This window comes from Rhineura floridana, chromosome 13, assembly GCF_030035675.1.
Source record: "Rhineura floridana isolate rRhiFlo1 chromosome 13, rRhiFlo1.hap2, whole genome shotgun sequence".
In the NCBI taxonomy this organism is placed as follows: domain Eukaryota; kingdom Metazoa; phylum Chordata; class Lepidosauria; order Squamata; family Rhineuridae; genus Rhineura; species Rhineura floridana.
Window position 1 is genome coordinate 1808867 of NC_084492.1, and position 22920 is coordinate 1831786.

At 48.0% G+C, this 22920-nt stretch overlaps 2 protein-coding genes across 6 annotated transcripts in view; one reads left to right on the forward strand and one right to left on the reverse strand.

Annotated features, from left to right (window-relative positions):
- Window positions 1–3736, forward strand: part of FCSK (fucose kinase) — a 35502-nt gene extending 31766 nt beyond the window's left edge. For 2 of the 3 annotated variants that reach the window (XM_061594003.1, XM_061594005.1), the window contains 3 exons: window positions 722–821; window positions 1433–1656; window positions 2267–3736. In XM_061594003.1, coding sequence (XP_061449987.1) covers window positions 722–821; window positions 1433–1656; window positions 2267–2353 — 411 coding nt within the window. In that variant the 3' untranslated portion in view covers window positions 2354–3736. The other variant, XM_061594004.1, reaches the window with a different exon arrangement.
- Window positions 3737–3809: 73 nt separating this feature from the next.
- COG4 (component of oligomeric golgi complex 4) overlaps window positions 3810–22920 on the reverse strand; it is a 41457-nt gene continuing 22346 nt past the window's right edge. For 2 of the 3 annotated variants that reach the window (XM_061594006.1, XM_061594008.1), the window contains exons 11-19: window positions 19763–19929; window positions 18477–18642; window positions 17923–17985; window positions 16850–16966; window positions 16024–16116; window positions 13126–13209; window positions 12835–12936; window positions 7527–7655; window positions 3810–5073 (exon numbers count right to left, since the gene is read on the reverse strand). In XM_061594006.1, coding sequence (XP_061449990.1) covers window positions 4939–5073; window positions 7527–7655; window positions 12835–12936; window positions 13126–13209; window positions 16024–16116; window positions 16850–16966; window positions 17923–17985; window positions 18477–18642; window positions 19763–19929 — 1056 coding nt within the window. In that variant the 3' untranslated portion in view covers window positions 3810–4938. Of the gene's footprint in view, window positions 5074–7488; window positions 7656–12834; window positions 12937–13125; window positions 13210–16023; window positions 16117–16849; window positions 16967–17922; window positions 17986–18476; window positions 18643–19762; window positions 19930–22920 lie in introns of all 3 variants that reach the window. The other variant, XM_061594007.1, reaches the window with a different exon arrangement.

The window sequence follows — 22920 nt, forward strand, 5'->3', positions numbered from 1 at the left end:
TAAGTTTCCTCAGCAAAGACAACTCTTTTAATGAGCTGTTTTCTGTGACAAGTGTTCAACCCTCACTTTCATTTGTCCTCCTGTTCTTGGTGTGAAACCTTTTTCTTTTGAAAGGAAGGCTTCCTGTACCCACTGGGATTGAGGCCTATACTTAATTCATGTTCTCGGCACTGAGCAGCGAGGGCCTTTCTCTCAGCCCTTTATGATCAAACCCTGCCCCCTTCCCTTACCTAGGATTATATTAAAACGGATGGGGCCTGAGCCCCAGCACCTCTTCCTTTAGAAAGGAAGCATTGCTCTAGGGGTTACCCCTTCCCCCAATCTCCTCAGGAAGGCAGACAGATAGCCGCTCTCTGTCTCCTGGCCTCGCTTGCTCACGCAGGGGTGCGATTAGGGTGAACCTGTGTTGGGGCTGGGCCATGGCACAAAGCCAGGAGCTGGCGTAGAGGGTGGCCCAAGCAGGAAGCCTTTTATAGCCCTTCTTGCCTAGGAGGGACCACTGGCCAGCCCAGAATCCTGGAAGACACTCCCACTGGCAGCCCTGGTGGGCAGCTCAGGATTCTCTGCTCTCGTCCCTGTGGCTCAGATGGGATTGCAAGCATTTCTCTGCTAGCACTTTCCCCAACGGACAGGGGTGCTGGCAGTCGCTGAGCTTCTCTCCCGGTAGGCACCCTGACGGCCAGGAAGGGAGGCCTCTTTTCACTCTTGTCTTGTCTTGCAGGATGTCGTCAGGAACTGGTATGCCCGGCTGCCCACCATTGTGCAGAATGCCAGCGCTCTGGTGAGCAACGCGGAGGAGTGTGCCCAGGCTCTTCAGCAAGGTACAGCCGCTTGTACAGCCCACCCCGTGGGGAGCTACAGGGAACAGAACAAATGGCCGGGCAGGGGCAGGGCAATGGCAGAAATCTGCCTCACACGTTGTACAAACACTAATTTTGTAAGGGTTGTTGGGGAAAGCATGTGTGATCTTGAGGAAAATGCCTCCAGGCAGTGATTGAAGGGAGTGGGAGAGGCGGCATCTCTTAGGGTGGCATTGCAGGCTTCAGCTTCTTGCTTAGCCTTCCCCACGCTGGTGCCCTCCAGATGTCTTGCACTCAACTCCCATCAGCTTCAGGCAGCACACACCAGGTTGGGAAGAGCGATGCTGTGGACATGCTCTTGCTAGAGGAAGCAGAGAAGCCAGTACCTGTGGTCAGCCTCCAGGGAAGATGAGCCCAGTGGGAGACACTGTGCTTTATGGTCCCCTTGCTTGAGGACCACACCCACGGGGAGTGGGCAGGACAGCCTGTCTGTCAGACTTTCTCAAACGGAAAAAGGCCGACACAGAGCCACATGATGAGGGCTCAGAGGACCACAATGGCTACATTGCTGCCAGGCAAAGGGCGCAGTGCCAGAGGGCGTGAGCTGTCACTTGTCCTCCTTCTCTCACCAGGCAGCCTGGCTCTCTTGGGCAAGTGTATGAATCATTACTGGCAGCAGAAGAAGAGAATGGCCCCTGGTTGTGAGCCTCTGGCTGTCCAACGCATGATGGAGGTGCTCCAGCCTTATGTCTATGGGCAGAGCATGGCTGGTGCTGGAGGCGGTGGCTTCCTCTACGTCTTAACAAAGGAGCCCAGGAGCCAAGAGGCCTTGCAAAGGATCCTCACAGAAACAGAGGTGGGTTGAACCAGCTGGCAAGTCCCTGTCAATCAGTGTCCACCTGTAGAAATTGTAGCAGAGCAGGGATGGGACCCAGGGATGGGAGGAGGTGGCTACTCTGAGTAGTTGCTGGGATGCAGAACCTCAGGGCCAGGGGCTGTTGGTGGCCTTCCAGGCCTCTCTGGCCCTTGGGATTCTGCCCAGGCTTTGCCCCTTCCCCGGGGGGCTGCATCTCTCCCCAGCCTTGCTCTGCACCCTCTGTGAATCTTGTGGCTGGGCTGGAATGTGTCCTTCAGTTCTGACAGTGCCTCTTGCTTGGCTGGCTGGCAAGGGGTATGTGTGGGTGGTAGAAACCTCAAGAGGTTTGTGCGGTTGGAATGCAGCCTGTGGTACAAAGGTGAGAGGTGCATCCATTGCTTTCCCTTCTTTTGCCTCTGCTCCCACCCAGCACTGACACATGACCCCTGGAAGGCCCCCCTCAAGGGAATGCAGCCCAGAGATAAGGAGAGGAGCAGCACCCGACCGGCTTGCTTCCCTGGAGTTCTGCCAGGCTGCAGAATACAGTAGTCTGACCTACTCCTGTTGTTGTGAAGGTTTTACTCAACATGCCTGCCTTCCTCCCTTCCAGGGCCTGGGAAACTTCAGCGTCCACATGGTGGAAGTGGACACAGTGGGCTTTCACATGCAGCTTCTGGAGGAGGAGGGGGAGTGCTAGGCCCGGTGCCTTTCCCTGCCCACACCCACCCTACAGCTGTGCAGGATCATCCATTGATGGGTGAATGACTCAGTGGCTGCTTAGGCCTGTTTAGTCTTTGGTTTCATGCGTACAGGTGGTGGAATGAGAACCCTGAACACAGCAGCTTCCCCTCTCAAAAGAGAAAGCAGGTGAGGCGTGTGGGTGGTCTGCAGCCTTTGTGGCTTTTATTGGCCATGTTTTCATATCTGTACCTCCAAAGTCAGATGCATCAGACCAAGGGCCTCCCTAGTCCTTGCCAGTGGCCAGTTGGAAAGGGAGCCTGGGGGCAGCCCACAAGCAAAACACGAGGACCCCATAGTGCCCTCGTCCGTCATTTCAAGCCTCTTGTGTGGAAGGCAAAGTCAGAGATCACCAAAGGATGACTCATCCTGCTTTCAGACGGTTACTGATCCCTGCAACCATCTCCAAGGTCCAACCCAGCAAAAGGGGCCGAGGCACAACACACTGAACTTTTGAGGTTCAGCAGTGCCAATCATTTGGCCACGTAGACGGGATCAGCTGACTGGAAAAAGCCTTTTGCAGCTTGTACCAAAATGGAATGGAAATCTCAGCAGGAGCCTCTCCCTCCCCACTCCTCAGCTCATGTCATTTCTTCCTCGCGGCTACACTGGAAACATTACAAATGGCATCCATCGCAAAGGCTGGCACTGATGTCCCCTGACATGGCATACAAATTCACATGACTGCGATGTGAGACCGCGAGAGTGCTGTGATTTGTTTGGGTAGGAGCCGCCTCCCAGAATGGTTCAGAGCAGCACTTTCAACCCATCCGGAAGACCTTGGACAAGAGCCATTAGCCACAATTCCAGCATAAATGTTGAGGTTGGTTGTTTTAATGCCCAAGGAAGTTTCAGAACACTTTTTTTATACCTCAAGGTGGTAGAATACCTCCTGGAAATTTGTGGTTTGGTGTGGGAGGACATCTGGGCGTGTGTCAGGCAAGAGCTGCTGTGAGTCAACCCTTCCCCTGGCCCACCTGCTAGTTCAGACTGCCGTTGTGTGCACAGACTAAAGGATTGGTGTCCTCTCTTCCACAGTGGGGCGGGCAGGCAGGCGTGCAGGGGGAGGGCTCTGCAGCTGCGAGGGGTTCCCTTCTGCAAACTGTATAATGGAGCTAGGAGCCACAAAAGCACCCGGCCTCCCATGGATGGGTAGAAGAACCACTTCTTTCCAAAGACGGAGGTAAACTTACTAAAAATGTGCACTAGGAAGTGCAGTGGTCTTAGGGAATAGCAGGCAGCCATGGCAGGTGAGCTGCAGTCACACAGATGGCAGACAAGCGGATGGTGTACCAGCCAGGTTGAATAAAAATCAGTAATTTTTATATTATAAAATGTTAAACTGAATGCAGAGTTGTTTTTTAAACGGTAACTTCCAAGTTTCTCTCTTAAATAACAACTAGATTAATATTAAATAATCTGGATATAAGCATTTTAATCTATCCAACTGAATCAACACTTTCTAGAGACATGCAGTTAAAAGAGGCTTTTTTGTGTTAATGAAGATCTAATTTGATAATTTCTCAAATATTCCCATTTTCATCTGACAAAAACAAACTAGGCTGCCCAGTGGCTCTTGGGCCTTGGCTTACTAGCTCCATCGTGGGCATCCAATTTTTGTTCTTTTTTGGGAGGGTGAGGCTGGGCCAAAATCTGAGTGAAACAACCCTGGAAAAGAGAAGAGAGGGCAATAGCATCCAGTGTGCAGGCCCTTGGTGCCCCACACAAAACGTCATGGCTGCTGGCTGCAACAAGGATCCTGTAAAGATGTTCCCTGTATTTGGGGAGAGGGGAGTCAAGCATGCAAAATGTATGGGGAGCAACAAAAAACAAAGGCCTCAATGCAAAGAATGAAAAAGTGTAAATCCTATTTAGTTGCCAATTAACATGGTGTAGCAGTCAGATTTGCGCTACTGTTTAGGAAACCATGTGAAAAAGTATGCAATGGGAAATGTAATTTATTTAAATCAATTCACCCTCCACACAGCGGCCTTCAACTAAGCCAGACCAGCATAATTACTGACTGGCAACAGCTGTCCAGGATCTTGGGCAGAGGCCTTTATTATCTCTGCTCCCAAAGATCCTTTTAATTGGTGGCGCCAAGGACACAATGCAGCTTCTGACAGCACAGAAGACATGCCACTTTCCCCCAAAGTACCATGTTTCCATGACTAAAACTATGTGGCTAAGTGTGCAGATACAGACAGGTGAGCTCACAATTTTACACAGTCATCACTTGCCAATTTTCAGTTGCTACTTAAATGTTTGTACACATTCAAGTTGTGTATGTGCATTACATTAAAGATGTAGAAAAAGAGAGCTGTACCAATTCACAGAGAAGGAGCTGAAGGATGATTTATGTTTCTGAAGTTTAACCCACTGGGTGCCAAGCTGGTTGATTTTTCAACTTGAGAGACTCCAGGAGGACAGGACCGGCATTTCCTTTACATTGTAAGAGCTTAGCTAGGCCTTCTTAAGAGAGGACAAAGTTGAGCATCGCCCCTTCCCAGTGATCACCATTCACAGGAATGGGCTGCTGGTAGGCTAGAGGCGCAGGCGCTTGATGTCTTCACTGCGAAAATCCATCCGGAGGGCCAGCACTTGACGGACCTCAGCAGGAGTTAGACGCCATGTCAGTGGGCCTGAGTTTGGTCCCCAGTAATCCATGATCTCTGCTACCTAAAAGGAGGAGGGAAAGAAAAGCTATTCCATTGGCAGAAGAACAGAGTGACAATCCACTCAAAAGCAGATTGGCTGTTTGGAGCACTGAAAGCAGTATTTGTGCCTCTCCCTAGCAGTGGGACTGAGATGTTGCTGGGTTGATACTAAGCTCTGTGAGGGGGGAAGAGAAATACAGTGCCTTGCAAAAGTAGACAGACCCCTGACCAGTGCTCTCATATGACTGAATTACAAATGGTACATTGTCATTTTGTTCTGTATGATATTTTATTTTGAAACACTGAAACTCAAAGTCAATTATTACAAGGTGACATTAGTTTTGTTGGGAAATGTTTGTAAGAAACAAAAAACTGAAACATGTTGCTTGCATAAATACTCAGCCCCAGCTCCCAGTTTACACAGATGAAAGAATGCCCTATCAAGGACACAATTACCTTACCATTGGCCTCCACCTGTGAACTACTACAGTTGCTGTCATATTGTCAGGATAAAACCCCCACTGTTGAAGGATCATTGGTCAGGCTGTGGATCTGAAGGAAAATGAAGACCAAAGAGCATAGTACAGAAAGTAATAATGTAATACAAATGCATAGATTAGGAAAAAGGTACAAAATAATATCCAAGTGTTTGGATATCCCAGTGAGCACACTTGGATCAATAATCGGGAAGTGGAAGCTGCATCTCACCACCCAGGCACTGCCAAGAAAACGCCGTCCATCAAAACTCAGCGCTCAAACAAGAAGGAGACTTGTGAGAGAAGCCACAGAGAGGCCAACAATCACTTGGAAGGAGCTACAGAGTTCAGTGGCTGGGAGTGGCGTAACGGTGCACCAGTCAACCACATCAAGAGCTCTGCATAATACTGGCCAGTACGGGAGGGTGGCAAGAAAGAAGCTGTTACTCAAAAAATGCCATCTGAAAGCACGTCTGGAGTTTGCCAGAAAGCATGAGAGTGCCTCAGCTGTGATGTGGGAAAAGGTTTTGTGGTCAGATGAGACCAAGATAGGCTTTTGGCCAAAACTCAAAGCACTATGTGTGGCGCAAACCTAACACCCATGCCTCAGGACACACCATCCCTACAGTGAGTATGGTGTTGGCAGCATCATGCTGTGGGGATGCTTCTCATCAGCAGGGACTGGGCATCTTGTTAAAATAGAAGGAAGAATGAATGGAGCAAAATACAGGGAAATACTGCAAGAGAACCTGCTTCAGTCCACTCAAAAACTGGAGCTTGGGAGGAAATTCCCTTTTCAGCAGGACAGTGATCCCAAGCACAAGGCCAAAGCAACATCAGAGTGGCTCAAGAACAAAATGGCGAATGTCCTACAGTGGCCCAGTCAAAGTCCTGATCTCAATCGCAATGAGAATCTGTGACGCTCTTTGAAAATTGTGATCCACAAGCAACATCCAACCAACCTGAACAACCTCGAGCGAATCTGCCAAGAAGGACCAAAATCAGACACTGTGCAAAGCTGGTGCATACCTATCCCAAAAGACTTAAAGCTGTTAGTGCAGCGAAAGATGGCTCTACCAAATATTCATGTGTGGGGACTGAATACTTATGCAAGCAACATTTTTCAGTTTTTAATGTTTCTTACAAACATTTCCCAACATAAAATCAATGTCACCTTACAATAATTGATTTGGAGTTTCAAAATGAAATATCATACAGAACAAAATTACAACGTACCATTTGTAATTCAGTCATATGAGAGCATTGGTCAAGGGGTGTGATTACTTCTGCAAGGCACTGTATATACTTAATGGGCCCACAAGTGCTGTTGTCTCTAGCCAGTGTGTGGTGTGGGAGGCCACCAGTTGAAAGACCTAACACCAGCACCCAAACTCATTAGACAAAGGTATCTTTCTATACTGTATTTACATGAGATTGCCATCACATTGTTTTCTGAGATTCTAAAGGCAGGGACTGAAGTACAGGTATGAGTGAGAGAGCCAGCCTGTCCACTAGCCAGCAGTCCGCACCCAACTGCGCCTCTGCTCCACCCCCTTGGCTCTCCTGCCACTGACTTCCCTTTACCTGGCTCTGTTCAGAGGAGCCTCTTCTACTTGCAGGGAGCCTGGCCAGGCTTGTTGGACCCCTTTGTGTGAAGCCAAATGCAGGAAGCAGCAGCAGCCTTGTGGGCCTCCTGTGTACTTTTTGTCCCCCCCCCATGAGGAGGGGGAGATACTGCAAGAGCTTTGACAGGAATTCACCGTTTTTGGGGCTCACTGTCCAGTGTGCTGTCTTGTTTTCGGCTGGGCACATAAATAAAACTTAATGTGTTCCCAGTTCAACCACCAGAACAGAGTTAATCCAGTTGCAGCTAGTGAGGGTTGGTGACTGGAGCAAGCTGGGGGAGGGGCCGAGGCCCCTAGTACATATATATCTTGCCACTGCTTCCTGCTCCATCCCACCTTCTCCCAGTTCCCACAGAGAGCAAAAGCCTGCCCACTCTTTCTAAGTTGAGGATGGTCGCCATCTGGGAGAGCCGGGCAAACTTGTCACGGATGGTCCAGGTGGTGACTGTGGTGAGGTAGGCAATCAGGGAACGCAACTCCTTGTCAAACTGCAGCCCACCAAGCTGAGAAAACAAAAGAAGAGGAGACTCCTCAGAGCTTGCCACACTGATGATAGGCGTTCCATACAGAGCGATGGACAAGTTCAGTATTGGCACCCCTGAGCAGAATAAAGCCAACAGCTAACCTCTACAGTTGTTTGCCTTGCCCTAAACATGCAGGCTTTGTTATTCCTCTGGGCCTGTTGCTGCTGTGGGCTAAGCCATGCTTTGGCTTGGCACAGGGGTGGGGAACCTTGGGTCCAGGGGCCAAATACAGCACTCTAGGCCTCTCCATCTCCCCTGCTTTACGTACCCTCAAGTGCTTTTGTCTGACTGGATTGTGTCACTGAACTCTGATCCTGCCTCCTGCTTGCCTGGATGGAGGATAGAGAGGGGGTGCAAAGGTAAAATTTGTATTCATTGCTCTGCCAGCTTTTTTCTCTGGCCCCTCCCTGTGACTTGCAGAAGATTGCCCAGAATGGAATGTGGCCCTCAGGCTGAACAAGGTTCCTCAGCCCTGGCTCAGCAGGCCTTCCAAATCTAGGTGTAGATGTCATCTATCTAGATTTCAGCAAAGTGTTTGACAAAGTCCCCCACGGCCTTTTGATTAGCAAACTCGTCAAATGCAGACTAGATGGAAATACTGTCAGGTGGATTCACAACTGGTTGGAAAACCGTACTCAAAGAGTGGTCGTCGGTGGCTCTGCTTCGGACTGGAAGGAAGTCTTGAGTGGAGTGCCACAGGGTTCTGTCCTGGGGCCAATACTCTTCAACATTTTTATCAATGACTTAGATGATGGGGTGGAGGGAAGCCTTATGAAATTTGCGGATGATACGAAACTGGGAGGGATAGCTAACACAATGGAAGACAGGGACCTGGATAGACTAGAAAATTGGGCTGAAATTAATAAAATGGCATTCAATAAAGACAAATGCAGGATTCTGCATTTATGCCACAAAAACAAAATGCACGGGTAGAGGATGGGAAATACCCGGCTTAGCAGTAGTGCGTGTGAGAAGGACCTTGGAATTGTAGTGGATCGCAAGTTGAACATGACCCAGCAGTGTGATGCTGCGGCAAAAAAGGCAAACGTGGTTTTGGGCTGCATAAACAGAGCTATAGTTTCCAGGTCGAGGGAAGTAATAGTCCCACTATATTCTGCATTAGTCAGGCCTCATCTGGAATACTGCGTTCAGTTCTGGGCGCCTCATTTTAAGAAAGATATAGACAAGTTAGAGCGGGTCCAGAAGAGGGCGACGAGGATGATAGCCGGTATGGAGAACAAGTCTTATGAGGAAAGGTTGAAGGAACTTGGCATGTTCAGTCTGGTGAAGAGAAGGCTGAGGGGTGACATGATTGCACTCTTTAAGTACCTGAAGGGCTGTCACATAGAGGAGGGTACAGATTTGTTCTCTGCTGCCCCAGAGGGTAGGACTAGGTCTAATGGTTTTAAGTCGCAGGAACTTCTTGACAGTAAGGGCAGTTCGGCAATGGAACCGACCGCCTAGGGAGGTGGTGGGATCCCCTTTGCTGGATGTCTTCAAGCAGAGACTGGACAGCTATCTGCGGGAGATGCTCTAGCTGTGGATTTCCTGCTGTGAGCAGGGGGTTGGACTCGATGGCCTACAAGGCCCCTTCCAACTCTATGATTCTAGGCTTGCGATTTGTCTCTAGACAAACCACAAGCAGTAAGCCATAGAACAAACCTTTGTTGAGCTTGTGATTTGTCTGGAGTGTGCAAACCACAAGCCCTGGTTTGGGTGACGTGCTAAACCAAACCATGACTCGCCCAAAGCAGCAGGAGGAGGGAAGCCACTGCAAACTCTTCTCTGGGAGCCTGCATGGTTGCATTAAGCCATGATTTGGTTTATCATTACCACATCTCTTCTCAGTATTTATTTTGCTAACAAGATCCAGTTTTTCAAAACAATTTCAATTTTTTGTTGTTGATGCAAGGACCAGGAGTATAAAGAGACAGAAAGTGAGGAAAAGTGGGAGCTGCCACCAAGAGCAGCGAGATGGAAATGGTAGCATGTGTAGTACCCCAAACATTGCTCACTGAAGGCTAGAAACTTGTTAAAAATGAAACATCGAGATTTCCAGAATACTACATTCTTTGCCATATATCAAAGTTCACCAATTAAACAACAGCCCCCAAAACATGCACAATCCCATGTATTTGTTGTTATGTGCCTTCAAGTCAATTACGACTTATGGAGACCATATGAATCAGTAACCTCCAATAGCATCTGTTGTGAACCACCCTGTTCAGATCTCGTAAGTTCAGGTTTGTGGCTTCCTTTATGGAATCAATCCATCCCTTGTTTGGCCTTCCTCTTTTTCGATTTCCTTCTGTTTTTCCCAGCATTCTTTTCTCTAGTGAATCATGTCTTCTCATTATGTGTCCAAAGTATAATAATCTCAGTTTCATCATTTTACCTTCTAGTGATAGTTCTGGTTTAATTTGTTCTAACACCCAATTATTTGTCTTTTTTGCAGTCCATGGTATGCGCAAAGCTCTTCACCAACACCACATTTCAAATGAGTTAATTTTTCTCTTACCCGCTTTTTTCACTGTCCAACTTTCACATTCATACATAGTGATCGTGAATACCATGGTCTGAATGATCCTGACTTTAGCATTCAGTGATACATCTTTGCATTTCAGCACCTTTTCCAGTTCTCTCATGGCTGCCCTCCCCAGTCCTAGCCTTCTTCTGATTTCTTGACTATGGTCTCCATTTGGGTTAATGGCTGTGCCAAGGTATTGATAATCCTTGACAAGTTCAATGTCCTTGTTGTCAACTTTAAAATTACACGAATCTTCTGTTGTTATTACTTTAGTCTTCTTGACGTTCAGCTGTAGTCCTGCTTTTGTGCTTTCCTCTTTAACTTTCATCAGCATTCGTTTCAAATCATTACTGGTTTCTGCCAGTAGCATGGTATCATCTGCGTATCTTAAATTATTGATATTTCTCCCTCCAATTTTCACATCACCTTCATTTTGGTCCAATCCCACTTTCTGTATGATATGTGCTGCGTATAGATTAAACAAACAGGGTGATAAAATACAGCAAGGCTGTGGAGTCAGAGTCGTAAGCAATTTTTGGTGGAGTCAGAGTTGATAGAAATGTACCGACTCCAACTTCAAAATAAAAACTTTCATAGGAATTTAGGAAAGTTTTCTTGTTCAGAAATTTTAATCAAATAAATATATTTTATGTTCTATCAATCTAGCCTGATGATTCACGTGGTGGTGATGAAATGCCTTGTGCTACCATTTTACTACAGTAAATTTGTTATTACTAGTTAATATACATTTGCCATTTATGAAGGAGTCGGAGTCGGAGTTGGACAGTAGAAAAATAGAGGAGTCGGAGTCGAAGGCTTGGCGTACTGACTCCACAGCCCTGAAATACACCCGTCTCACACCTCTCTCTTACCCTTGCCGATTGGGAAACAATCAGTTTCTCCATATTGTCCTTACAGTAACTTCTCGTCCAGAGTATAGGTTGTGCATCAGGACAATCAGATGCTGTAGCACCCCCATTTCTTTTAAAGCATTCCATAGTTTTTCATGATCTACACAGTCAAAGGCTTTGCTGTAATCTATAAAGCACAGGGTGATTTTCTTCTGAAATTCCTTAGTCCGTTCCATTATCCAACGTATGTTTACAATATGATCCCTGGTACTTCTTCCCTTTGTAAATCCAGCATTTTTCACTCCATATATGGTAAGAGCTTTTGTTGTAGGATCTTGAACATTACTATCATGGGATATTAAGGCAATAGTTCGATAATTACTGCATTCCCTGGAATCTCCTTTCTTTGGAATTGGGATGTATATTGAATGCTTCCAGGCTGTGGGCCATTGTTTAGTTTTCCATATTTGACATATTTTTGTCAAAATTTGGACAGATTCAGTCTCAGTTGCTTGTAGCAACTCTATTGGTATGCTGTCTATTCCTGGTGATTTGTTTCTTCCAAGTATTTTAAGAGCAGCTTTCACCTTGCATTCTAAAAATTTCTGGTTCTTCATTATACAGTTCCTTCATGAATGAATCCCATGTATATGGATATCTAAATTTGTGCCCCACAATAAAGCCATCATTATTCTCACTTTGCATAACTTAAATAGAATTCAGGACTGGGTGTTTTTGAAAAGGAGGAAGACGACAGAGGAGAAGCATGAAAGTGACAAGCAGAGACAATGAGACTATTCAAAGCTCTAGCCAAATCCTCCACTGCTTTTTAAGCCTTTTGGAAAAACTAATTCTGGATGACTTTTCACAAATAGGAGGGAAAGGAAAGGAACAAAGGATGTCCAATGAGATGACACAAGAGTTTTGGTCATGCAGGCAAAAGATGCAGTTTTAAGCCCCGCCCTTTCCAGATCTCCAGAGGCACAGCTCATGTTCCCAAACAGGAGTTCTGTCAAGCTTGTCAGCTACATTAGCCCTGAATGCAGCAGGAGTATGTTTTATTTATTTATTATTTCTAAAAGTATTTCTATAGCATCATATCATAAAATATCATGGTGGTGTACAACAAAACTTAAAACACCATGAAAAACAATACAAAATTACTGAAGTGGCTGGCTAATCAACTTAAACAGCTACAAAGGCCTATGGCATAAAAAGGTTTTCAAGGGATGCCTGAAAGTCAAAAGTTACGACGCCCACTGAATCTCTGCTGAAAGAGCATGGGACCAGTGACACTAAATGCCCAAATGCCTGCTTGAGACCAGTCAGGCCTCTGGGTTATCTCAGTGACTGAGCCAAGATATAAGGCCTCAAGCAGTCCTTATGGTTTCCTGGACCCAAGTTGTTCAGGGCTTTGTATATCAACACAAGAACCTTAAACCGGGCCATTGAACACTGAGAGCAGGCATTAAACATCTTCAGACCTGAAATGAAAAGCTCACAAACCTCCCGCCTCCCAAGCTCTGCACTGTAGCTCCATCGGTTTTCTCCTTTCTTTAAATGTGTGTGCGACACCCAGGAAAATAGCTCCCTTCCAAGTATTGAAGCTGTTGCCAGAAGCAAGGGCTTAACACTGACCTGTGGCTTGCTTGAGGGCACAGTTGCCCACGGGAAACCCAGTCCCACTAAGAGAAGAGCAACCAGACAGATTCTGAGTACTGATGGGAGCAACCGACCTGTTTGTGGCTCTTTGACCCTTTCTGTGAAGGTCTCTCCTTACCCTGCTGAAAGTGGACTTGAGCACAACTTTCTCCAGTTCAACAGCAATGAGACTGGTCATCAGGCTGGTAAGGCTGTCGTAGATCCCTGGTGACAGGCCTGCCTGCAGACAGAAAATAAGGGCTTCATCTGACATGGACAATATTGCTGAAAGCAAGCACAAGGGAGCAATAAAGACTGTGGTGCCCACCTCTATCGTAGCCCATCTAATTGCATGTGTTATGTGGTCAGGGAAACATACAGGCTTGACAACAAAAGAGCACTTCATATCTGATCAGGGTTCCAAACACACCTTGAACTCTGTCATCTGCTGCTCCAGATTGAGAATGAACTGCTGGACCCAGGGGTCATTGGCTTCATAGTCACTGAATTCTTCCTGAAATGGAATACAGATTTTGTCTCCCATCATTCCTAACAAGCCCACACATTTTTATTTATTGTTTTAGTTAGTTTTAATGCCAATATAAAAAAAGGGAAAAGGGGAAAGAAAATGACATCAGTTGCTGTTAACAAGAAGAATGATCCATCAAACGTAAGTTGAACATATATATTAATATAAGCCATCCATATTTCCAAACAGGTATCAGAACGATTATAAGATATGTGGCCTTATAGGCCCCTTCCAACTCTACTATGATTCTATGTGTTCAAATGTGGAAAGGGCAGTAAGCGCTTCAGACCACTGGGAAATATCCTTTCAACCATGATGTATAAGTCTCTTTGCAACCATAAAGACTTGCAGGATCCACATTCGCTGTCCATGCATTTTTAAGCAAAGTGTAAGAACATAAGAAGAGCCTGCTGGATCAGGCCAATGGCCCATCTAGTCCAGCATCCTGTTCTCACAGTGGCCAACTAGTTGCCCATTATGGGAAGCCCGCAAGCAGGACCTGAGCACAAGAGCAGTTCTCTTCTGCAGTTTCCAGCAACTGGTATTCGGAAGCATAATGCTCCATAACTATGGAGGCAGAGCATAGCCATCCGGGCTAGTGGCCACTGGCAGCCTCGTCCTCCATGCATTTGTCTAATCTTTTAAATCCATCCAAGTTGGCAGCCATCACTGCCTCCTGTGGGAGTGAGTTCCACAGTTTAGCTGTGCTGTGTGAAGAAGCACTTTCTTTTCTCTGTCTTGAAACTTCCAGTCTTCAGCTTCATTGGATGTCCACGAGTTCTAGTGTTATGAGAGAGGGAGAAAAGCTTCTTCTCTCCATCCACTCTCTCCGTGCCATGCATAATTTTATACACTTCTCTCATCCCACCTCTGACTCGCCTTTTTTCCTCTAAACCACCCTGTTCAGATCTTCTAAGTTTAGGAATGTGGCTTCCTTTATGGAGTCAATCCATCTCTGGTTTGGCCTTCTTTTTTTTCTACTCCCTGCTGTTTTTCTCAGCATTATTGTCTTCTCTAGTGAATCATTTCTTCTCATGAGGTATCCAAAGTATGATAACCTCAGTTTCATCATTTTAGCTTCTAGTGATAGTTCTGGTTTAATTTGTTCTAACACCCAATTATTTGTCTTTTTCGCAGTCCATGGTATGCGCAAAGCTCTCCTCCAACACATTTCAAATGAGTTGATTCTTCTCTTATCCACTTTTTTCACTATCCAACTTTCACATCCATACATAGGGATCTGAGTGACAAGTTACATATTTTTGTTAAGATCAGCAATTTCACATCTGAATTCTTTGAAAACTCTCAGGTGGATGCCATCTGAACAAGGTGAACTGTCAGTTTTTATTTTGTCTATTAAGCCTAAAACTTCATCTGACATCACAACTATTTGCCTCAATCCCACAGACTCCTATCCTGCAAAAGTTAGGCACAGGGATCTGCCCTATATCCTCCATTGTGAAGGCAGATGCAAAGAGTTAATTTAGTCTCCTTATCCTGCTTTAGCACACCTTTGACTCCCTTGGCATCCAAGGGTGCAACCACCTCCATAGACAGTCTCCTGCTCTGAACGTATTTAAAGTTTTTGTTGTTGCTTGTTTATATGTTTTTAGCAATGCGCTCCTCAAATTCTTTTTTAGCATCCCTTATTGTCTGCTTGCATTTCCTTTGCCCGAGTTTGTGTTCCTTTTTATTCTCCTTATTCAGGCAAGACTTCCATTTTTTGAAGGGAGCCTTCTTGCCTCAAATAGCTTCTCTGACTCTGCTTGTTACCCATGATGGCATCCTCTTGGCCCTGGTGGTACCTTTCCTGATCTGTGGTATACACTCCAGTTGAGATTCCAATATTGTGTTTTTAAACAACTCCCAAGCAATTTGGAGTGATTTGACTCTCTGGACTTTGCCTTTTAATTTCCTTTTAACCAGTCCCATCATGTATGGGAAGTTTTCTCTTGAAGTCAAATGTGATCCTGTAGTTTCAAATGTAATTTTTCACCTCCCTTAATGGGGAGCTGCCTCAGAGGACTGAATGCTTCAGGCAACACACCTAAAGAATGGATTTTTAACCTTCCCTTCCTGCCTCTTCATGTGCTTGATGTAGTTGAAGATATAGAAAAAATAACTATATATATATCTTTGAATAAAAACCAACAGCATAAAACAGGGCATTGTCAGTCAGAGTTAGGCTCGCCATTCTTCATCTTGCAGGCAGTTCACCTTCTGAAGAAAAGCCTGGAAGGACATTTGGGAGGTCAGTCCAGAACCTCACGGAGGCCATGGCTGAGAGGCTCTGCCACCTGCTGTGACAGTTTTCACGATGGAGGAGGAGTGAGCGTGAAGTGGAGCAGGGCCCTCTCGGAAGAATTAGTGAAGGGGGGGGACTCATTTAGGGAGAACCAGGACAGAGGAAGCAACTTAAATCAGTGTAGGCTGGCCATTTTTATGTGGCCTTCCCACCATACACAAGGCTTTCTTTGACTGGTGCTCTCTGGAAAGACTGTAGCTGAACAAGGCCCCAACCTGGCAAAAAGGGAGGCAAGCAGCGAGCACCCAAGTCAAGGCCTTCCCTGCAGGGTTTGTTCCAGAGGGATTTTCTAGACCACCTTCTGCAGCAGCAGCTGGTCTCGGCACTGGCTGAGCTCAGCAGGGTGGAAAACAGCATAGACTGGTCACCCGCGACTGTGGTGAGAAACAGAGTCTCCTGCCCTGACCCCTGCAAGGGATGTTTCACTTGCATCCTGTCTGGAGAGTGTTTGCCCCTGCTCTGTACAGTTCAGAAGCACAGGCAGGAGGACTCACCTCCTCGATGTTATGAGAGACCGACAGGAAGAGGTTGATCCAGGGCTTCACCTGTGGCTTGATAGCTGAGTTAGTGAGCTCATTCAACCCTTCCTGGGGGTGGGAAAAAAGAGAAAACAGCAGTCATGCGACCAATACATGGAAAAAACAAGAATCAGAGAGCTGTTCTATAGCCGTTGCTGTCCTACTTTGACCAGGGCAGCAGTTCCTGACAAAGGGGGAAAAAACACAGGAATCCTCTGACTCAGGAAGGGAAATTGCTTGCAGTTGCAGCAGCCAAGTAGTCTGGCAACACTGGATGCAGTCCTATGGCAACACACACACATCCAGATGTAAGTACTGAGCCCGAGTCACTCCAGCAGAGGAAGGGTGAGCTGCTGAAGAGGAAGGGATTGCTCCTCCATCAGGGAACAACAGCAGGGCCACCTGCACTTATACGTGGCTGAGTCCTGGGAAGCCCCAGGGACAAGACATGGATGCTCAGGGAGGGAGGGTCACAGCAAACTATCAGGCCCTGGCCTGACTCTGGGTAGGTGCTCTCTCTTCTGAGGCCAGAAGCCCCAGCCAGCCCCACCAAGGGGCTTTGCCACCCCCAGCCCTCTTCCGGATTCCACATTGAGCACTAGCCAAACAAGAAGGCTTTCCTTTCCCAGGCGTCACCTCGCATCTGCAGCACAGGTGAAATGCCTCCAGTTAGCCCCAATCTGGTTGCTTTATGGAAATTAGAAGCCTGGGAAGCAAACCACCAGGCAGTTGTGTAAGACAACTCTTGGGATCTTTTTGCACAGCAGAGATAGAGGCAACGTTCAAGCATCAAAAAGCTTACCTGCAGCAGATCTCGAAACTTGTTGGACATGGCAGCCATGTCAGAAAGGCAGCTGTCGAGCTTGGGCTGTGCTTGTCCACCCCCAAACCCCTGGCTAAGCAGCTTGGCACAATCGCTCTGCAGGGAAGCACAAATCCGGGGTGACTGAGAACCTTATTTGTTATCAGGAGCTGGTCTCTGGACAGAAAGATGAAGGTTATACACTACTGATGAATGTGGGACAGCTTCCACAAGGCAAAGGGAAGTTAAAGAAATGGCCTCCAAACCTAGGCTGGCAAACAGGATCAGGATGACAGTAGCAGTCAAGAGTGGGCTCACGTGCTGGGTGCGAAATAAGGGCCACAGAAGGATCCTTGACTCACTAACTCATCACTCTGCTTAGACTGACACAGGCAGAGCCTAATCCAGGAGGCAGGAAGTGCCCCTCCTGCCTCTCTGCTATGGCCCACTTTGTGCATGGGCTCTACACAGGACAGAAGGGCTGGTGTTTTAAAGCAGGAAGGAAAGGAGATGAGAGTCAGAGGCAGGAATGGCCTTCACTGACAGCACCTGCCTCTTAAGAACATAAGAAGAGCCTGCTGGATCAGGCCAGTGGCCCATCTAGTCCAGCATCCTGTTTTCACAGAGGCCAACCAGGTGCCTGAGGGAAGCCCGCAAGCAGGACCTGAGTTCAAGAACACTCTCCCCTCCTGAGGCTTCCGGCAACTGGTTTTCACTGCTCTTCATCCCATGAAAGCAGCACATGGACTGCAAGGCAAGCTCTCCCACGTAAACTCTCATTGCCAGGGTTAAGCAGGTGTGCAGCAATTTTAGTCTGATCTTTTAACTGACATTGTATGCATCAGTTTTATCAGACTGGGATTTCAGCGAGGCTGCCCACCCAGATTCTTGGGATGGGCCAGCTAGAAATTTTACAAAACAAAACAATGTCCCAATCCAGACAAAGCTGCCGAGTCAAGCAAAGAGGGAAAGAGTGTAGACCAGTAATACTACTCATAGGTGAAGACAACAACAGTCAAGATGACCTAAAGAGGTTTCTTTTGAATCAGTGGCGGAAGGTTCACAGGCAGTACCTCCAGCGTCTTCTTGAGGGTCATTATGTTTTCACTGCAGGTCTCCACATTATTTAATGTCACCTGAAGAATAGGGAATGGGGGCAGAGAGAGAGAGAGAGAGAGGATCAGAATCTTCTGCACTTTGATACTCCCAGAAGATCCTTAAACAGCAGCTATGCTGCAGGGAGCTGCAGGACTGGGAGTGGAAACTCTCTAGACACTTGCTTCTGCTTGGCCTAAGGAGTGGGTGGAGACAGTCTACCTGTCTGGATGCCAGAGCAGACTGGCTGATCTAGCTATGGAAGAGCACTTCCACCCTCTCGGGCTTGTGTACCTGGCCCTAAGGACAACTCTGTTCATCGCAAATACAACACCTTAGGATATTTGATGGTCCTTCTCAGAGCCCAAGCCACATTGGCTTCTAGCTGGTGACAACCATATCTTCTCACCCCGTGACACTGCTCTGGCATCATGGCTTGGTCTTTCAGACCTTGGCCAACAAGTCCCGCCTGGCTCCCATTCCTTTCCTAAGTTTCCCGTCTGTATAACAGTTGCAAAACTTGCACACCCACCAGAAAGGACTGTTTGGCCTCATCTGTACTTTCAATGCCCTTGGTGTCAAACTTGCCCTGCTGAAGGCTGCTATGCATGATGCTCACTGCACTGGTCACACCTCTCTGGAAGTCCTGGAAGGGGGTGGCGGGGAAACCCATCTTGAGCTTGTTGCATAAGACCTCCCTGAAAAGGACAAGGCAGAAGATGGAGGCTGCCAGGTACAAGACTGGCTATTTATGTATTATTTTACTTAAATATTTCTATCCCCCCTGCCCCAAAATGGGGCACTTGGGGGCGCCTCACAAAAAACATTAAAATAGATAAAACACAGTTAACAACAAGTCAAGGGGGGTGATATTAAACGGGGACTAAAGAGGTAAAACTCAAAAGGAGGAAAAATAAAATCAGTTTCAGGCTCAGTCTTCAGTCCCTCTGAAAGGCTCCCCGGAACAAGACAGTTTTCAGTAGTCTCTCTGAAGCACCATCAGGGAGGCAGCAGAGTGGGCTTCTTGGGGCAGGGTATTCCAAAGCCTGGGGACACCGCTGACAAGGCCCTCCCCTGCAAAGGACAGCTAACGCCTTCCCATTCACTGAAAGGGCATGCTGGGCTACCACGAGGAAGGGCAAGGAATGAACTTGAAGCCTTTCCTCCTGCCCAGCTCTTCTCTTGCAACAAGAGAATCACTGCCTGCTTCCAACGTACTCACCACCTTGATTTATAACCAGATCTATTTTAACTGCTCATCAACGCACTGACGTAAATATAGTTTCTGCTTAAAGGGCTCAGTGAATATCTGGGCTCCCCTTCGGTAGGAAGGGTGGGATATAAATTTAATAATAAAATTAATATTCTGCTCTCTTGCACAGGAATGTTCTTGAGGGCTATCCATGCTGAGAATGCCTGTTCACTGCCTGCCAATGAAGGGACCCCCTAAGTCATAGCCCTACTTGTGCAGGAATTGGTCAGGACTCTGGAATGCTGCAGCAGAAACAAACCAGGGAACTTCGCATGTGGGTATTTCAGTTGTGGAAAGAGACATGAAGGGACTGTTGTGTCAAATTCAGAATTCCACTTCCCGATCACAGTCGGCACAAGCCTGCTCCTCTCCGCTATGCTCTTTAAGCCTTTAATAGAAACAGGGTGGAAAAGAGGGCCAGAAGCTGGCTGCTCTCACATGGCAGGTCTAGTGGAGATCCAAAATCTTTGTGCATAAAATATACAATAAGGTCTGTACCCCATGCAGGCCTAAGAGGCCCAAACAGCATTGCCTCCTCCTCCTCATTCCCCTCCTCGGCCACACACCTGAAGTCCGACTCCAGCTCAGTGATGGAATGGTTGATCATTGCACACAGGCAGTCGATGCTGGAGCTGGACAGAGCCCTCCCGATGCACTTCTTCACGATATAGAAGACGTCGTCCACCATGCTGGAGGTCAGCTGGCCCTTCTCACATGTGTCCATAGCAACAGCCTGGCAAAGGAGTCAAGGCATCCCAATGACTCCCAAAGAACCCCCATCTTGGCACCGCTGCAGTGGTTGCCTGTATGCCACCAGCCTCACTTGGTTCACTTCCCATTGTCCACTCCACATCCCCAAGGGGTACACTGAATGACAGCAGGAATTTAAGCCACACCTCCTAGGCTCATGGGCTGGGTGTAGCAGCTGGAATCAACCAGTCACACATACACATTTAGAACAGGGCACCCCACTCTGCCCGTCTGTCTCTTGAGCTAAACAAACCCAAGCTTGCAATAAATTAGCTCAAACTACAAAAATCCTCCTCCTCGCTTGCCCCGAGCAGGGCCCCCACCACCACGCCCTGCAACCGTCAAGGGCTGGGTGGAGAGAGGGGTGGAGGGAGGCCTGCCGGTCCCCGCCGCATCCCCTGCCGCCTGGGGTCCTCAGCACCCGGGTCGACCCTGCCTGGGGGACCTCCACCGCTCAGATTCGGCTGGAACTCAAGCTCCTTGCTTCCAGGCATAGTGTCCCTTGGCAGGAGAAATGCATTCTGCACATGTTCAGAGGCATTCCTTTTATTATATATTTGATATGTATCCCGCATCTACTTATAAACGACCCCCGCACAGCAAACATTCAACACAATACATATCAAAGCAATACGATTAAAACTTGTAAAAACAGTTAAAAGCTTCCAAAAGAAAGCGCCTAATCTGAAGCCCTTTGTTTCAGGGTTGCCAGCCACGGATGGGACTTTCTGCCATCAAATGCCTGGGTAAAGAGGGGAATGTTTTTCAGTTTCTCCTAACAGTTAATAGTGAGGGAGGCTGATGCACCTCGCTCGGGAGAGCGTTCCACCAATGGGGGGGGGCAACACCAAGAAGGTCCTCACCTGCTGACTGTAGGGCCAGAGATGGTTGGTACTGGGGAGGGTACTGGGGTCTCAAGCCATTAAGGGCGTAGTAATCTGGTGTGAATACCTTGAATTGGTCCCAGCAGCTCACTGGCAGCCGCTGCAGCGCTTGCAAGACCAGTGACGCGTGATCCCATCAGGCGGCTCCACTTACTACCCTAGCAGCCGCATTCTGCACTAGCAGCAGACCCTGGATTGTCTGCAAGAGCAGCCCCATGTGGAGCACATTACAATACTCCATGAGCTAGAGGAAATGTCTTGACCCAGCTGACAAAGCGTCAAGGCGAGTTAAGCGGCAGGGCGATGAGACCGGGCCACCCTAATCTGCCCATCTGCCCCTTAAGCCAAACAAAACCCAAGCTTGCAATAAATCAGCTCAAACTACAAAAACAGTCATGCAGGTAGGAACCTGGCGGGGGCTTTCCAGTGTTTTGCACTGTCTATAGCATGTACATCTATCTGCCTTGGACAGAAGTCGTGGGTGTGCCTTGGTGCAATGGGCTCCTGGCTTACCAGGAGCAAGTCTGTTTCCTTGAGGCCAAGGTGGCTGACCTGGAGACGCTGAGAAAGGCAGAGAGGTTTGTGGATGAGGCCTTTGGGGACATTGTAGCTGTGCCCTGATCCCAAGATTGTAGCTCCTCTGCTATCATGGAGAATGAGGGCCTCAGGGAAGGAGAGCATCTTTCTATCTGAGAAGAGGGAAACGATCGCTTAGAAGGCACCCATTCCTTGGGGGATGAGCAGATGTCCTCTTGTGCCGAGGATACTTCTTCGGGTGTGAAGTGATCATAGTAGTGGGTGATTTCGTCATTAGGAACATAGTTAGCAGGGTGTGTGATGGGCGTACAAACTGCAGAGTGGTTTGCCTGCCTGGTGCAAAGGTTGCAGATGTCACCCATCGTCTAGATAGTCTGGTAGATACCGCTTTGGAGGAGTCAGTGGTTGTGGTGCACGCTGGCACCAATGACATAGGGAAATGTAGTTGTGATATCCTGGAAGCAAACTTTAGGTTGCTATACAGGATACTGAAAGCCAAGGTTGCTTTATCTGGTTTGCCTGCCTGGCAATGTCACCCGCTGTCTAGATCAGTGGTTCTCAACCTTTATCAGTACGGAACCCCCTCTGTAACCTCCAAAAAATGTGTGGCCCCCACATGTTAATTGTTCCTCCTGCTGCTGCTCTTGTTGTCACCACAATCTGTAAGTGGCAGAAGAGAGAGAGAAATCCACCGGGCAGGAAATTAAAAGCCCAATAAATAAGTGTGTTTATTTCCCGCCCTTCCTCCAGGAGGAGCAATAAATTTAAACATATTGTTCACAACACCAACACAGGAGCAAACGTGGGCACTAGGGGGAGGGGTGGGCAAGTGCGAATGGGCAGAGAGAGAAGGACGAGTAATGTGAAAGGAGGGGGCAGGGGCAGAGTGAGGAAAGGCGTGTCAAGCTGTGGGTGGGGGAGAGGTCCAAAGAAGGCGGCCAGGAAGAGGAGCAGCCACGTGGCAGGGAGGGAGGGAGGGCTGAGTCAAGGGGGCTGCGTGTCCAGTCTAGGTGCTTCCTTTCTCAAGAGTGACCTGTGATGGCAGGGAGACCTCCAAACAAGCGCACGTGGTCTCACTCCTCTGCTTTCCCTCATTCCCTGCTCCTGTCCCTACACCAAAGGCAGGGAGCGCAAGGGTGGAGTCCTCTTCGACCGCTGCCTCTTTCTCTGCCTCTCTTTCTGAGGCAAAGGGGTGAGGAGTGGCCTCCCCTTCTTTTCTCCCCCGCCCTTCAGCCTGGTAATGACCCATGTGGGGCTACAGGAAAATGCACAGGGAGGGGAGAAGGTGCTGCCACTGCTGCATGCCTCTTTCTGTGTCCGTCACATTGCAGGAGTCTGGTGCATGATGGGGTTGCAAGATGGCCAAATGACCCCCCCTTCCCTAGACACCCCCCAGTACATGCCTGCTCCCATGTCTGTGCTCTCCTTCTGCTATTGCTGCTGCTGCCACCAGTCCGTGCAGCATGCAGAGGCTGCGGCTACCCTTCTCTATACAGGGTTAAGGAGCTGGGAGCTCAGGAAGAGCAATCAGCAGCTGATCTCCTTGAGGGGCA